This window comes from Pararge aegeria, chromosome 13 (genome assembly GCF_905163445.1).
Source record: "Pararge aegeria chromosome 13, ilParAegt1.1, whole genome shotgun sequence".
NCBI classification, from domain to species: domain Eukaryota; kingdom Metazoa; phylum Arthropoda; class Insecta; order Lepidoptera; family Nymphalidae; genus Pararge; species Pararge aegeria.
Genome location: NC_053192.1, coordinates 7,580,830 through 7,598,800, shown reverse-complemented (window position 1 = coordinate 7,598,800; position 17,971 = coordinate 7,580,830). Strand labels below are relative to the sequence as shown.

Here is a 17,971-nt window from a genome sequence, read left to right as displayed (position 1 = left end):
TATTTTTCATCACGCGAAGTATTGGGGTCATCGTGTCCTGTGCCTATTTATTATAAAGGATTCAACGTGATTACGTTCTGAATCCATACTAAAATTACGATACCTAGCATAGCATCAGTTCGACGTAGGTACTACATTAAATACGAAAAAATATTTTCTGCCAATGTCAAACAGAACCTTTCACTATGGCATGGCACTTCGATATACAATGCCAAATTCTCCTGCGGATGTACGCAGCACGCTGCGTCCTTTGGTAGCGCAGCGGCGCCTTTGACATAATGCAGCACGGGCCAAGACGGAACGGCACAAAGGCGACCATTTCTAAGAAAATGCGATGACTATATCTTATTCATTGAGGAAAACAAATGGTCATGGGAAATTCTAGTTTTTTTTTAAATATTTATTTCAAATCATAAATAGTTATGAGTTTACACTGTATCATAATATAAAAAAGCAAAATGTAGGGCAATTAGTTAGACCTCATTTAGTTGCTTCTTAACGGAGATTCTTTAAGCAATGTACCTAGGTATAGTTAAAGTAATATAGGTAGTACCTAGATATAGATTGTGTCAACCGAAGCTTGAAAAGCCGAGCATTATGTCTTAATTCCTTATTTTATTTTGTTACGAAAAGACAATATTATGCATTTGCAATACCTTTATTTTTGTTATTTAGATTAAGTTATATGCAAAAGACCAACGAAAGTCTTCCAATAACACATTAAGGTAAGTCTGTGATAATAAAAAAAAAATGTTTTAATAATATTTATACATAAATGTAGTTATGTTTGACTAAACACTCGATTTGTTATTAATTTTATGTGATTTATACTTAGTTACAACACCAAATAAATATTAAAGTTATATTATGTATAAGTTTTATTGCAATAAAATATAATTCGGTGTGTATAGTTATTTTAATTATTTTCTAACGTCATTTACTTGAAAATCGATAAGACCAGATACATATACAGTATATTTTATTTTATCCGGAAATTGTAATAAATAACTGAAAAATTCTTCTTCCAATTTTCGTTAGAGGTTCGGTTATTTCGTTCAATCAGTTAGAATATTGCTCAAGAATAACATATCTTTTTTTCGCTGTGTACATTTCGCCTTATATTACGAAACTAGTGGCATAAAAGTATTATGACACATTTAAATATGATAGGTGAGAAGTTTATTGAAAGGATAAGATACTCGAAATGTCGAATCCACTACTATTTCGTGGTACAAATCTCATATAAAGGAGAAGTGTTTAGGATCATTCTGGCCAAGAACGGTCTTTCCTTGCGATGTTTCTGGCAAATTATATTTATGGCCTAAATTAAAAACGAACATAACTCGGAAAAGTTAGAAGCGTGTGCCGGGAATCGAACTCCGAAATGGTGGCCGAAGCCTTAACCACTAGGCTATAAACTAGGATTTTATATTAAAACAAGTTACTTCACACAAATATTTTATTCGTAGTCTGTAATAATATATTAATGTTCACTCAAAACTCTAGTTTTGTAAAGGTAAATCGAACTAAGCATCAAAATTAACAGAATTATATGAAACACCCAGAATATGGAATTGTAATACCTCAGCACTACCGAAGTGTTGTCGATTACGAAGCAGGGCGTCAAGTATAGGAAACAGAACAGTCGCATGATTGAAAATCCTATATCCCACGGCAACTTCATCTGAAAATTAAAAAAACTATATAACTATTTGACTTTGAGTGAATCACTCAGCGGGTGACGGAAAGTGCTTTGCTTAAAGTATTTCTACGTGATTAAAGAAATGAGGAAATCTGTATAAGGACCTAAGTTACCGACATAGCTCAACGAGTCGCGAAGCTGAAGTGGTAATGGGCGGGGCACATAGCTCTGTCCGCTCTGAGTGCCGTTGGACGTTGGGATTCCAAGGCACTGGAGTGGCGACTGGGAAGGGTAGTGTTAGTAGACAAATGAGTAGCTGGATGTAATCGGTCACAAAATAGTAGCGAGTGGAAATTCTGACAAAAGACCTATGTCCAGCAGTAGACTGGTCAACATGGTTGAGATGATGATGATGATGAAATACAGAGAGTGCACTTCTCTTTATTTTGGGATATCCATACTGCGCTTGCGTGAATAACTTTCTCATATTATTAGAAGTTCCCAAGTAAAATTTAAGCTAAAGGAAATTGCGACCGCAAAGTGCTATACTGGCCTAATCAGAATGCCCAGGCCAACCTTTTCAAGAGATTTCTTGATAGAGTCGCTCCTAGTAGGGGTACTAGGCGCTACTCAATCTATCATTTGTATTTTAACGAATTTTTATTTCGTTTTATCTGGCGAGTATAATTTTTACGCTATTATTTTAGCAATATTTATTTTAATATAGAAATATATGTATTATAAATTATTTGACTTATATAATTTATAAACATATAATTTTATAACAGTAGATATGAGTTCTATACTGAAAGTGTTTCTTCCTTAATTAAATATATATACTTGAACTGAACAGAACTTACTGAGCCTGATGTGTCATAAAGAAGAGCGTATTCTGCCTCGAGATGCACATATACCCATAACGTGCAACCAATAATGAAACGAGGCAATGAAGGACCCGACCATATAGTCCACGCCAACAGAGAAAATGCACTTCTGGAAATAAAATTACGATTGTCAGAAAAGTGAGTCGAAATGTTACCATAACATCAACTAGGCGATCTTTAGGTATAAAAGAATTTGGAGATGACGCGTTTTACATGCGATTTTACTATTAGGAACTATCGTAAATGTAGGTACCTAATGAATAGAGCAATAGCACCTTTAGTTTCTCGACTCGCAATTGAGAGTTATTCCCTTCGTATTCTCTTCTAGCTGGGTATGTGTGCTAAAATTTTTATGATACACACTCTCAAAATGTACAACTGCCATCCATTAATTAATTCTCTTAGTTTGGTGTAGAACCAAAAAGATATAGCTATAGATAAGAAGATACCTAATAACACGTTTTCTTTTTAAGATTGAGGATCTTGCAACACCCTTCACTTCGCAATATCTTCTTTAGTAACGAGAATTAAAAAGGTAGATTGGAGAGGTATCTACCACTAGAGCTAATTTACTTTGTCAAAGTTTTGTGACAACTTAAAAATAAAAGTATAAATTACCTTACTTCCCTGTTGGACTTCAAGGACGCTTTATGCGCGTACGCCCAGAACCAAAAGCGAGTCGGCATGTCCCACCCACGCATAGTGTCTCTCATTTTTGGCCCCATGATCACCGCTTCGTTATTAAAACATTTGATCATAGAGAAGTTGTATTCCTCTTCTAACGCAACTTCTGCTGAACTGGAACTTTTAAATAATAAAAATTATAAAGGTAACCATTATGATTACTTCCCGCCAAAGCTAAATGTGTTAAGGTTAACAACGATCAACTTACGCGATATTAAGGAAACTCAGTCTAGCCGAAGGTCCAAAGCCCGGTATTGGGTGACATTTAGCCGGGTACACTCCAAAGCCTGTCTCCGTAAACACGCTGGTGCACAACATCATCACTGCCTGGTGTTGCAGGAAGTATATCGTCAGCTGCGGCACGCTGTACAAATAACGCACTTCCCCACTGTAAGCTTCGTAGAATGCGTCATCGAAATAAAACTAAAAGGAATTATGGGTAAGAAAGTACCTGAGTACGTAGTTATTAACCTGATAGGTAGCAAGTGTATTTTTTGTTTCATCATCATAACTGCAATCTCACCTAATGACATCACATCTATGATCCAGTGAGATTGTAGCCGCTGTAATCGATTTCTACTACTTTCTGACTTTGACTGTACCACTAGACCAGACTAGCATAAATTCTTAAATGGCTACTGGAGATTATACCCGAGACCAGGCAGCTGACTAGTGGAATAGTCTGCATTTCTAATGTTTGAACACAAAAATATTAATTTATTTCCCTCAGGTAGGCACACCGAATACTCGGAAAAGTTTTAAAATAGGAGATACCGTTAACTTTCAGTTTCGCGTTTTTTATGGTGGAGTAGTGATAGCCCAGTGGGTAGGACTTCGACTGCACTTTCAGGGGGGCAGAGTTCGAATCTCAGCACGCACCTCTAACTTTATTAAGTGGTTCAACGGTGAAGTAAACATCGTGAGGAAACTTGCATACCTGCACTGGGCCAGCGTAGTGGATAACGGCCCTTCTCATTGTGGGAGGAGACCCATGCCCTGTAGACTGTAGTGGGCCGGTAATGGGTTGATATGATGATAATAGGTAGGATATTACCTCCAGAGAATATTTAGAACTTAAAACCCAGCATCCAAGAGCACATATTAACGCTTTTTTAAGTTTCTGCTCGGTGATGATTCTGCAATCACCTAGCACTCCAAATGGTGCATTGAAATGATCGTTAAATATTTTCCACCTGTAATATGGACCTGGAAATAGTATCGAAATATATTGCAGATACTATATATTAATTACCGTCTATTTTTTTAAACTTGAAAACCGACTTGTTTGTATTTTTCGGTGGAATAGCCGCCACCTTTCGGTACAGAGGGGTAAAATCCCCTTCTAAAATAACTATACTCAAAACCACCTGACGTTGACAAATTTACGGTGTCCACTGTTAGCCCCGGTTGGCGACATTAACATGTAATAATAACCGTCAATACCCACCAACCAGCAAAAACTTTGTACAATTTGGCAGTATTGTGGTCACCTATTCAGCTCTGTGTTGCAGTTTAGAATATAATGTAACGCTTATTTTCAGCAGGGACCCCTAAGGAGCCACGGTGCCACGGTGTTTTTTTCGCGAACATTTCAAATTGCTATGATATTATATCTTTTATTATTAAACTATTTTATAAAAAATAAACAAACCAATTAATATAAAATTTAGATGGTCAAACATTTTCTAACCTCTGTGTAGTCCTATGAAGAAATACGCATAGGATATAATATCAGTGGCAGTTGGTTCAGACAGGATGTCAGTGTCATTTGACTTGGAAACGCCAACACCTTTCGCATCGCTTCTTATCTGAACAGCGCTCATTTCGAAGGCTAGCCCGACTAACTTCAACGCTAGGGTTTGGTGCAAACATATCACGTACATGTTCGTTATGTTTAAATGCATGTACCATAAATACATCCATGTAAACGCAAAGCTGATTTGGTTCAAATAGCTGGAACGAAAAGTTTTCCATTAGTATTGAAAACTTAGTACGTAGCTACTTGTGAGAGAAAAGACAGCGCTTATGCCTACTAAGAGTTATGTTTCTTGACGACTGATCTGATGACATGAAGTAAGTTTAATATGTATGTATCAGTAGCTTGCGAGTGGTGCAAGCGATGGCCACAGACAAACTTTTCTAAACAATATCGTCTCGATGACCGCCTGGAGTTCAGTTAGCTCAGCTCCTACATATAACATTTTAGAAATCGAACTGGTAGATAGTTATTTATGCTCAGTTTTCAAACAAATAACTTAAAAAATTACGGACCTTCAGAACTTACATTCCCTATTTAACCTCTTAGAGGTTTTTTTTAAATTACATAACCTAACGCCTTCTTCAATAACCTCTAAATTGTGCTATCAAATGCAATAAAGGTGTTTTGATAGTTCCTGAGATTAACGGCTTCAAATAAACAAACAAACATACTCTAGCTTTATTATTAGTAAAGTTAGATATAAATATACCTACACAGTGCCTTTTTATCGTCGTAGGTACAACAGTGAAAATAATTATTATATAGGTATGATTTAATCCTGCTTTAAAATTTCTCAGGACAGAAGTTTTTTACTCACTGGTGTATTCATTTGTGTAATCATTTGAAACTACTTAGATGTTGCCCACGTTCGTCATCCGCTTTTATTGCAGCTTTTTTACATATCCCGTGGGAACCGTTTTTATTTTTGGATAAAAAGTAGCCTACGCTTCTATGTCCTTTCTACTAACTCTAGGCCAATCTATCAAGTTCAAGGGTCTATCAAGTTGATTGGTTGCTTAGTTAGGGCGTGAAGAAAGGACAAATAAACAAACAGACAAACACACTTTCGCATTTACAATACCTACATATATTATTGAGGTAGTAAGTGAGTAAATAAACATTATTGCTAGAGTAATAGATCGGATAAATTTAATGCTGTCGATAGTCGACGATAAAAAAAACTGTATTTCCATACACATTTTTTAAATATTAATTGAAGAATAACTAACCGGCGATCACAACATTTAATGATGATTATATTGCCCCAAACCATCATAACGGAATGGAACATAGAAGTGCCACAAATCAGACAGACCAAGAACAGTCCGAGACCAGTTCCGTAGTTACGCTTCATATCAATATCGCTGATCTTCTTGTAATAACTACCAAGCGATATGCACACCAGCAAGGATGTGTAATACACGACACCAGATACACTCATTGTGAGTTTCCTCTCTCTCAGACAGATTAAAGTTCGAGCAAACTTGGTAATTTTTGGTTGTAGTTAATATTGTGAACTATATATATCTTTGTTTGTATCATGAATATATTCTGTTAGAGCAAGTTTAGACTTATTTCAATTTTGTTACGATGAAATTAGAAAGGTATTATGAAATAAAATTACTCTTGTGTAATTTTAGCCTAACGGTTCGTTTGTATTTGATATTGTGACGCATCTATCAAAATGCTACAATTAAAATGAAATGATTACTTTAAAAAAATAGTATGACATGAAAACTTCTTACATGTACGAAGAGATTCTATGCAATCTGTTAAATATCTGTTCTTTTTAGTCTAAACTATCAAGTTTATAGATTTGTGGACAGCAAAATAAGAACGGGAGCTTACTATCATCGCCTAAAGAAGTATTATTGTAAAAGACTGTAGCTACTTGACAGGCATTGACGTTTTAAATTTAAAACAACACAACAAAACTATATAACTTTAAAACGACACAACAAAACTATATTAAAATAACACTGGTTTAAACGATGGTAGTAAGGGACAGTGGTGCAAAATCTTTAGGTACACAAGTATTTGGAAAGTTTGAAGTTCTAAAAGTATTGCCATCCTTTTCACTACGCCCTTTGTCACGTACAATTTTTGTTAAGAGATTTGCGTAAAACAGAATTTACACAACTTCATGTAGTGGTAGCTACAGTCCATTCCCCATAACTTGTCCCCTACCTTATAGGATAGCCCACTAGATATATTTGTACTGGTAACTACTATTGGCACTTTATAATAGTCATTTATTCATAAATGAATGAATATTATGTCATCGGAACGCTTATTGGCAGCACGTCTTTGTTGGTCTGGGATCTTTGTTTGCCCTTCGTCGCCAACCGTCTACCCTTAAAGCAGGCATGGGGTTCACTAAATGAAAGGCATTATGATTAAATAAACAATTTACTACACATAATGTAGGTTCACAATAAAAATATTTTCTAAAAAGAGGTATGCACGATAACACATTGTCTGATACAGATCTAGCTGTGGATATTGTTCTATAACCAGCTATATAACAAAATGATGTTAGCATATCATTAGATGCAATGCAGACGTTTGTGCAAAGCAAAGTTACACGAACAAAAGTTTAAAAAAAGAACTCGTAAATGCACTTTTACACCATTTAATACTAATTTGGCATATCGGAATGTTTCCAACTCCACTTTTGGCCTTTAACATGAATAATTTCTATTTTTGATCTACATATTTAATTAAAGGGGCGTATAGTTCGCACATCCAGACCTCTATTGTTAAGTGAGTTATTTATTAAACAACAAAAGTTAAGTTAGGGGCTTTACATTTTATTCGCAACTAGACTCCGGATAAACTGAAATTTTTATTTCATTCACCGTGTTCATAGATTTATTTATTCACTTACGCCCGAAATTAATAACGATAATCACTCAAATCTAAAATTTTCATATGACAGACGTATCCTTGTCCTACTCTTATAGATAAGAATAGCACTAATAAATTCGATCTGTTATCTGAAGATTTTGGATTACATTGATGTTGACTGACTTCGGCAATTAATGTGTAACCTTTCGGGCTGTAGCTAAGTAAGCTAAGCTGGTCTCCTCTCTCTGGTCTTACCAAATTTGCGAAGAGTTTACAACCGACACTTTAAAATAATTTGTTTCGTATCAAGACGGCCTATGAACAACCTATCAGAGTTACGGAATAAGACTATATGAGCTCTAGATCTTTCAACTCATGTCGTTACATTTTGCAAACCGAAAAGTATAAAAACCAAAAAACTTGGAAGCAACAAAAACTATGTTTAATTTGCTCTAGACAAACTCTGAAGCGGCGTTAAATGTGTATTGATGAATTTTTTTAATAAATTTTTATTTTATCACATAAGACAACGATTTCATCAATCAAACTAACCTATAATACTGTTCAAGCTGAAAATATGTATTATATTATTTTTTTTATAATAAATTCATTCATCAATCATCCAGTAGTGTAAATTCAATTGACTAGCATCTAATTTATATACTACTATGATTAAATATTATATTTATTACGTAAAGTGACAAATAATTAAATAATAAAAATAAATCTTATCATTAAGAATAACACCTGTGCTCATAAACATAAAAGTGCTCGTCAATTTTTATGGTCGCTGTGTACTTGGAAGTATGCTGCAAGTTTGAGCTCGTGCATGTAGTCGAGTATACAGAAGTACCAGAGTATCAGATTATCGCAGCGATCCGACACCCTAACTCTATATTGGCGATCTCTTATACTTCCGCCCCAAACATGTCCTTTGTCGTAAAGGACCATGCGGTGACCTTCAATGTAAAAGGTATCGGGTTCTACCATCACCACCGCTCTTGTGGATCGGTGATAATGGTAGCACCCGATACCTTAACTCTCTATTGGTTTAAGGCGTGCGCTACTCATTACCCTCAAATCAAAACTCTTTTAACACCCGGACATCATCATCCAAAGTAAGACACCGAGTCTTCGCCGAAGTCCCCGATTTGTTCCGTGCAGGGATTAACGAAATTGTTGTTTGACTGAAATTAATCGAACGCCGTAGATGAAGTCCGTAATTTAGAACGTTCGATTAATCTCAGTGAAACAACAATTTCATTTATCCCGCCGTTACCCCTAATACGTCGTCTGAGCCTCACACGACACGCTCTTAGTTTTCGTGCCCACTATTTTTTCAAGCCCGAAGACCCACTGTCTAGCTAAGCTCCACGGTCGCCCCACCCCAGTGATACCACGGTAGCCATTTTAAGAAAAGACGTAATACACAGTCCGTCTTTTCTTAAAATGGCTACCGTCCAGGGGACCCCATAAATTTGCCTTAAAACTCAGACTCCACTTGACTTCCAAGTGGTCATTAGCTCTATGAAGTCTCATTGGCATCCGAATGGGCAATATAAATTCAACAAATCAGTTATTTGAATGATAAACATTTTACCTCATCTTCTAATAATTTCTTTCGGATGAACTATGAGACTTCATAGCAGTGTTTACGAATACAGGAGCATGTATATCATAAGTAATTTACGTTCTGATTCCTAATATAGCATAACAATAATTATACAACATAATATAATCCTGTAAAACACATCTGACTACCTACGGTTTGTATATAAAAAAGATATTTAATAGAAAAGTACTTGTAACCCTTGTATATAATTTATTTAAATATCTATACAGTAAAGATGTGTATGTATAGTGTTTATATTAGCTTTTTATTGGAAGTATGAAAGAACGAACGACACTAAGTTTTTGTTTGTTCATATATGGTTTGAAGTTATTGAAGAACAATTATTTGGCAGGAATGAAATAATCACAAACGTCGCAAGTAAGACTAAATATAAGGAGAGTTGACGTCAGATAGGCGATCTGTCGTTAAGTGAACGAAAACTAAAACAATATATCTTTCTACAAATTTGAAGAACACAATATCTTGCTGATCGACATAACATGGTATAAGGGCAAGAAGTTAAAAATATATAGGAAGTTTAAAAAACTGTTATTATAATGGTTATTTCCTCCAGGCTATCTGGCCATAGGTTTTTAAACTAGTTACGTATAAATGTTATAAATATAAAAACTAACTGACTTGTTAGACTATTTTAATAATTGGATAGTATCACTCAAAAGTCAGTGTTGATAAGAGTATTCCTATAAAACGAAAATGAATAGGCAGGTAGATAAAAAATTTTTACTTATGTGATGTTTTAAGTGAAATATTATCATTAAACTATAACTAAGTCTACAATTTGCGTTAAGCATTAAATAATTTGTTCAGAACAATTACATAAACACCTAACAGAGATAAAAAAAATCTATGCTAAATTAAAGTGAATCTCCAAAGAAACCTACCAATAATTATTATTTATCACTATAAATTAATTAATATATGCAGAACAAAATATCTGTTGGCATTATAATATGTACCTACTTTACTAGCTAATAGGATGTTTACATTTCCTTATTTTACACTGTTATTAATATATTATGTACAAGTAAAATTTTATTGCATCAATTTATACTATGTTATATGTACGACGTACAATGGTGCTAATTTTGTTTCACAAACATATTATGTATCAAAGTAATACTATCCCTTTCACAAAGCAGTAAAGGATGGCAGTACTTTTGGACAAATTATTTCACTACATATATTTGTGTAAAACACAATTAGCATCAATAATATTAACTAACTAACTACTATTCATTCAAAAGAATCATTATCCATACGCTTTCAATTGAAAATAATAATTCATTGTTTGAATTACTAAATTAACTACAGTGGACGTACAAGGCTACCATACTATGTAAACAGTTCAGCTTCTGTTGTAGCAGACAAGTGAATCTCCTAATGAATGTAGACATCTGACGTGCCCACGGAGATTAACATGTAAACTGTCCAGGTCATGAATTGTTTAGCCTACTTGTATGTCCATGTTTTTTTGTGTATATGATTGCTAAATAGCTAAAGTACAAGAAAAATTCCCTACGCGCATGGGTTTTCAGTTTTTATATCAAATCCCAAATTATATTCTACTCAGAATGCAAACTAAGATGTCTCCCAAGGATGTGTGACTAATTCACTAAGAAGTCTCGAACAGTGAACAACTTAAGATCAGACCGACCAACAGCAGACAGACCTTACACAATAAAACAATATGCATAAGCATCCACAACAACAACCTTAACCTAATCTTCCTGGTGCTCCTTGTTTTAAAGCATAATATATTATACTTAATACCAGAGAACTTAGCAGATACTTTGTGTATTCAACATTATGTTGTATGAAAATGCAGTTAATTTTACCCAGACGTTACTAAATTCTCAAAAACCATCAACATTGCATAATTTTATGTCGTTACAAATTATGTTAATATTTCATTCACTATTGTAGCAATCATTTAGCATTGAAATTATTTTCAAATATATTATGGCAGCCTCATCATCACTTCATACTTTTTACTTTTATTTATTGCCAGACATTATTGTTGTATTAATAGTAATTAACATAACCTGTATTAAGTCTGGATTGTTCAATAAATAATAAATTAACTTCAAATGGCTTTAATTGTTGTAATATATAAACGAGAAATCTATATATTTTTTAAAATATCTGTTATAATTGAATCCTGCTCTATAGATAGAAACTCAAAATGAGAACCTATGCTACCTATTAAATCATAACAACCTCTTATAATAAAAATAACCAACTAAATCTGCATCAGACACTTACATCTTTTCAAATAAAATTGCATTGTTATAAAACATACAAATGTCTGTATAAGTCAATAGCGTGAGAACATAATTACAATAAAATTCATAAACATGGTATATAATCATTACATTTTCTTTATAATAATTTCATTCACAACTATTGTTATTACACCACACCTAAGGTAGTTGGAAAAGTATTGCCTCTATGTATCATAATATTATGAAAGGAGATTTTTCATTAATCCTACTTACATATTTCTATATGAATAAATAACAAACTTATTGCATATCACCGTTTAGCTAAAAATACTGCGCAAGTGAAATTACCAAGGTTTTCAGGATACACAAAAAATAATCTTACTATATTATAAAAAAAAAAAAAATATATAATATTAAAAAACCCATTTATATTGCTTTATCTTTGACAGGTTTATATTGCGATTTTCTTATAAAACGATAAGAGAGCTGTTTTATGTACCTCCTAAAAACGACTGCTACTTTGACTTACATGTATTGTTAGCTAAAAGACGATATGCAACAGTGGATATGAAAAACAAATATAACTTTTAAGTACCTTGTAATAAATAACATAATTGCAATAAAGAATTAACTACAAAATATGCAAGATAAACTTAATGAAATTGCACAAGAGAGCTAAGCAGAGATAACACAAATTTAACATTTATACATACTGTGCAATAGAATAGGTATGTCCGTGGTCCTTGTGTGCCATCATTATCATTTGGCAATTTGTACTGCGAAGTCATCATCTACATCATTATGTTGATTTGTGGTCAACTAAACTAGATAATTTATTACAAACATAGATGTTCTTTGCGTCAGACAAAATGACAGTTAATATTGAATTTGTTTAGTTGACTACAGCTTACGTGATGATAATAGCATATAAGGGGATACACCTATTGAGACATAACTGAAGTGCTTGAAATCTCTAGATAGAATATAAATAGATAAAAGCATCTATAATTACAAGTTATTTCAATTTTTGAGTTATAATGTCAAGACACTCTAATTTTTATCATTAACCAATCACGATTAGTCAAATGCGTTTTTAGTAGTATTATCTATTGCACAAACACAGACATATATAAGTAATCTCTATAACTACTAGATTTATTTCATTAATTATTTTTACATATTTAAATACAACATCCAGAATGTTACATTAATAATTACAAAAGTTTAATCGGTGCAAACAATTACAAAAGTTATCCACAATAAAGTTCACTGTAAAGGAATTTTTTTATTTATACATTTTTGTTTTATATCATTTAATTTTATCACCCTCCTATCAGATTAATTCGTACAACAATAAAAATGCGAACAATATTTATTTAGTAATAATTGGCAGTCCTAATAGTCGCTATAGTCCATTAACGAGCGGCGGCGTCGAGCACACGACTCTGTCGAAGTCGCGTTCCAGCCACTCCTTCGAACAGAACTTCTGCTCGAGGCTTCTGCTCGTTCCTCTAAGAGCATACATCTATAAAACGGAAATACCTGAACGATTAATCCTCCAGCGATTACTTGGGAGCTACACTAACGGTCACTCATTCGCGACACAACACCGTATCGTATTTTATACGGAGCGCGCGGTGCACTCCGAGACGTCACTACACTATGAGGAGCACATGCACTTTAACGATTGTTACGTTCCGACGCACGAGCGACACGCACTTCACTTCACTTGATGAGCTGCGCGGCGCTCTTGGAGCGACGGAACATCTTCGCGCCCTTATTGGGCGCGGGAAGCTCGTGCTAGTTACTCCCGTTTGGAGCACGCGTGAGCGCCGGCGAGGCGGCGGGTTGGGGTCGCACCATGCCGAGGGCCTCCTTCGACCCATCCGTGCCGTATATTTTACCCGCCTTCTTCGCCATCGAAGCCAGTAGCTCCTGAGAGCATTTGTGGGCCGATCGCAATGACAGCGCCCACTCTTTAAGTCCGATTTCATCCTGTAAATAATTAATCATGGTGAGTGGAAAACCATCGCCAACAATAAAGCAACACTTCGCAGGGCATGCCCGTAACACTTCCTACAAACTGCCGGCCTGTTTCCAACCTGAGGCGTAGTGTAATAACACTAGAAACCGCGCTAACACCGCGGCAATTAAAGTCAGATTAATGATAATCATTCTTTTTTTTTTGATAACACAAAAAAACAAAACACGAGATGCATGTATTTCACGCTTGACCAAGGGCAAAACAAGGACATATATATATATATATATTTTTTAAACTAGTTAACTTTAAAAACCACCTAACAAATAGTTTTGAATAATAAAGTTAAGGTACATACGGTATTCGTAAGAACGATTTTCGTATCATTTCTGGTTCGCAGCACAATGCACTGCTCGCTCTTGATCGGCACCAGGTCTGAGGAGACTTCTTCCACAGTATCCAGCAAGATCATCTCTGGCTTGGCGCTGTTCTCGAGGTGCAACTCAAGGCGGTTAGGGTACAATTTCGCGTAACGTGTCTGCCAGGCGCTGGCAAATGGCCCTCCAAGTTTCTTTATGTAGCCATGCAATATGCAGTCTGACTCTGAAAAGATGGAACAAAATGTCTGACACGTTCCACTACGAAACTTATATAATATCTAGGATCGATGGCTTATAGCTATATTTTTTTTATAAAATTAGAGCTGTTAAACTCACAGCTGGTAATGAGAATCTTGACAGAAAACATAGTACCGAACAATTTGCGACGAGACTCAGGTCTAGCTCTAAATTGTTATTAAATCTTTTTGCCACACAGGGCTGCCGTGTTCTTCACAGAAAAACACGAAACAATGCGGCGTGTAGTAATTACCGAGACAAGATATGTGTTTCGACACCACAGTAGCGCCGCGTTTATCTGTTGCACAGCGTTGACGTCGTTTTGCTGGATCGCTAGATTCGATTCGACTCGATTTGACTTTATATTATCATATTCTCATTATTAATGTTTTATTAGGCTATTATATCTATTAAGTTGGCTCTCTGGGCTAATATTGTTAGTTAATGTGCGACTAAATCTACTACATGTCAGCATCCCTCCATAAAATGACGTTCGCACGCACGCATGCCCACCCGCACAAACGCACAAACGCATGCACGCACGCACATTTGTATTGAGCAATGTTGTATAAAAACTCACCCTTTTCATCAGCGTCGAACTTTTGCTTTTGCTTGGACTTCTTCTTGTGTTCCATCTTATCAGCTTCTTGGTTGATGGTTTCGAATACCGTTTCCGCCACTTCGCCTTGCCAGCGCTCCGAGATTACGAGCGGGAAATCCTTATACTGAGCTTGATCTGCCTCTGTAAGCTGTTTATAAAAAGTTGCGAATATCTATAAGTGTATACACGTTTGAGGACTTTTACTTATTTGAATTTTTTCATAAAATCAAGGTCAAAGTCAAGATTACAGTAGTAGGGTAACCTATAACTATCGAAGCTTCACAGATGCATGCCAAAATCCTGTGACGTTATTTTTCGCCGTAGAATACACGTAAGAGGACTTTAACTTATATACTTCTCTAGTTCAAGGTTATACGTTTGTCGTAACTAAAGTCAAGGTAACAATAGAATAACTATGTCGGTACAATGACGGTATTTTCCGCAGTAGACACCGCTGGGGTTTAGTATATTGGCCTTTTATGGTTAGCGAGTCCTGCATACCATTCCGGAAACGGCTAAAAGTTCGACATTACTTCCGGGAAGGGTACGTTAATGCATTTACAAGTAATTAAAATGAAAGGTTAACGTTAAAATGTTAAAACAGTTGAATGTATCCCATTTTGAATGCTTGCACAAATACAAAATAGGATAGAGTTACTAATATGTTGTAGACTCTTACGCCAATTTACAATGGTTGAGAAAGTTTGCAAAATTACCGCTACATCTTTATCCAAACTGCCGATATCGGAAAGCTATTTCGGAGGCCATATCAGGTGCGGTGTGAACTTTTAATTATATTGAAGAAAGGCTAATTCAATTATTGGGAGTTAATGTAATAAAGTTATTACGTGATCGGACAATAATTTAATTGGTATAGAATCCTGCACTTCTGATGGTTGAATCAGTAGAATATCTATAGAAGTCCATAATCACCACGCTGAGCAGACGGGTTGGCGATCGTAGTGGTAGTAGTAGCACAGAAGATGCTGCTGCCCGTTCATCATAATATTCCCTTAGTCGCCTCGTACAACACCCACGGGAACAGGAGGGGTGGTAATAGTATATTGTGCAACTAGTGTGCGGTCACTCGCTTGAGTGGGTAATCGATGTCGCACTTGTTGCACATACTATTTTGTATTACTCATGCGGGGAAAGTATCTTGACGTTCGCTGTTGCGGGTGAAAAAGAACCGTTTGCCCATTTTAAAATTTACTTGTCGCACTCAAATTATTCTTGTCGCACTCAAATTTTAAAATGGGCAAACGGTTCTTTTTCAACCGCAACAGCGAGCGTCAAGATACTACTTTCCCCGCATGAGTGATACAAAATTGTATTTTGATCTGCCATCACCGCACGGTACAATGATAAACTAAGTTTATTAAATATACTACCCTGATCCTATTATTTTTTTTTTTCAAATTTCCGTTTCCTTTTTTAAAACTTAGTTTTTTTTTCAATGTAAAAAGTTTCCTCGTTTAAAAAAATATGTAAATAACACTTGACCTCAGAATAAGCACTTGTTCAATCGCTCAGCGCGCAAAACCAATTAACCAATAAACCAAAAAAAAATATACTACGACAATACACACATCGCCCTCCAGCCCCAAATTAAGCGTAGCCTGTGTTATGGGCACTAAGATGACTGATGAATATTTTCATGAATAATATACATAAATACTTATAATATACAAATAAAAACCCAGACACTGAAAAACATTCATGTTCATTTCACACAAACATTTTCAAGTTGTGGGAATCGAACCCACAGCCGTGGAATCTGAAAGCAGGGTCGCTGCCCAAAACGCCAATCGGCCGTCAAAATGATGGTTGTGTAGCCCAAATTATAAGATCACTATGCATATTGTATTGGTAACGGTTATAGCCAGTGGCGTGCATAGAGGGTATGCACAGGGTATGCAGATTATATAGAATGAAGAAAATCTTCAGTACGAGTTACAAAAAACTTAAGGATATGCATTGTAAGAGTTATAAAAAGCCTACCCTAAAGTATTTATAGTTCCTTGCCCAGTGAGTAGGAGCTCGACTTTACTTTCGGAAGGCCGAGTTCGAATCCCAGCACGCAGCTCTAACCTTTTAATAATTAATTAAGTAATTAAAATATCACTTGCTTCAACGGTGAAGGAAACCATCATGAGGAAACCTGCATGCCTCAGAATTCTCGATAATGTTCTCAAAGGTGAGTGGAGTCCACCAATCCGCACTGGGCCAGCGTGGTGGACTACGGCCAACCCCTTCTCATGGGAGGAGACCCGTGGGCTGTAGTGGGCCGGTAAAGGTTTTATTTTATGATCTAAAGATGAATATGACGATGATACTGGCATTACCTTAATCCCCTTGGTGTCCTCTTCATCGAAACTGCCAATATCGAAAGCATCGGCGGCGTTGACCTCGCCACGCGGCGGTATCAACGGCGGCGTGTACTTCTGATGGTACACTTGCTGCCAGTCGATGCCAGCGAAGAACACGTGTTCTTTGACTTCATCGGCACTAGAAAAATAAGATGAAGTCCCAATAATAATTACCTTCAGCTCAATCTCAATTACGAGTTATAAATACTTAAGGGTAGGCTTTTTATAACTCTTAAAATGCCTATCCTTGACAGGCGATATTTTCTCCACGAGGAAAGGACAAAATTTTATATTCTTCCGCAGCTTTATCAACGCTCTTAAGCATTGGTACACAAGTGGAAATAATATCCAAATTATATACGTGTAATAATATACGGGAGTAAACTACTCATTTTCCTGTTGCCCTGCTTTGGCAGGTGAACACATTTATTAGGGGATTATCTCTTTTCAGGGGATATTATCGGGGGAGATAAATTTTGGCATCCTGCCAAAAGGACAAAATGTTTACGTTTCCCCACAGTTTTATCCAAATTTCAACCACCGGCGCACGGGTGGAATTAATATACAAATAATATCAAAAGATGCTTTGGATCGTAGACAAGTAAATTTTATACATGATAAAAAAAATTGTATCCCTCGTCAAGAATAAAAAAAAATGTTTCGTAACCATGCAAGCCGGTCTGGATGATAATAGTTATAAAAAATCTTTAGGGTAGCCAGTAAGTTCATGTA

The 17,971-nt window shown here is 35.6% G+C and overlaps 2 protein-coding genes across 2 annotated transcripts in view; both read right to left on the bottom strand.

Annotated features, from left to right (window-relative positions):
* Positions 1 to 1,445: 1,445 nt before the first annotated feature.
* Positions 1,446 to 6,674, bottom strand: LOC120628795 (lysophospholipid acyltransferase 7-like). Its single transcript, XM_039897415.1, has 7 exons — positions 6,199 to 6,674; positions 4,901 to 5,163; positions 4,265 to 4,416; positions 3,419 to 3,633; positions 3,145 to 3,330; positions 2,503 to 2,635; positions 1,446 to 1,684 (listed from the first exon to the last, which is right to left on the bottom strand). Exons 1-7 carry the CDS (start codon positions 6,408 to 6,410, stop codon positions 1,484 to 1,486), a joined length of 1,362 nt encoding a protein of 453 aa, XP_039753349.1. The 5' UTR covers positions 6,411 to 6,674; the 3' UTR covers positions 1,446 to 1,483.
* Positions 6,675 to 11,552: 4,878 nt separating this feature from the next.
* LOC120628574 (G protein-coupled receptor kinase 1) overlaps positions 11,553 to 17,971 on the bottom strand; it is a 69,014-nt gene continuing 62,595 nt past the window's right edge. Inside the window, exons 13-16 of the mRNA XM_039897010.1 lie at positions 17,216 to 17,378; positions 14,850 to 15,018; positions 14,011 to 14,255; positions 11,553 to 13,666 (exon numbers count right to left, since the gene is read on the bottom strand). Of these exons, the coding sequence (XP_039752944.1) occupies positions 13,472 to 13,666; positions 14,011 to 14,255; positions 14,850 to 15,018; positions 17,216 to 17,378 (772 nt within the window). The 3' untranslated portion in view covers positions 11,553 to 13,471. The remainder of the gene's footprint in view (positions 13,667 to 14,010; positions 14,256 to 14,849; positions 15,019 to 17,215; positions 17,379 to 17,971) is intronic.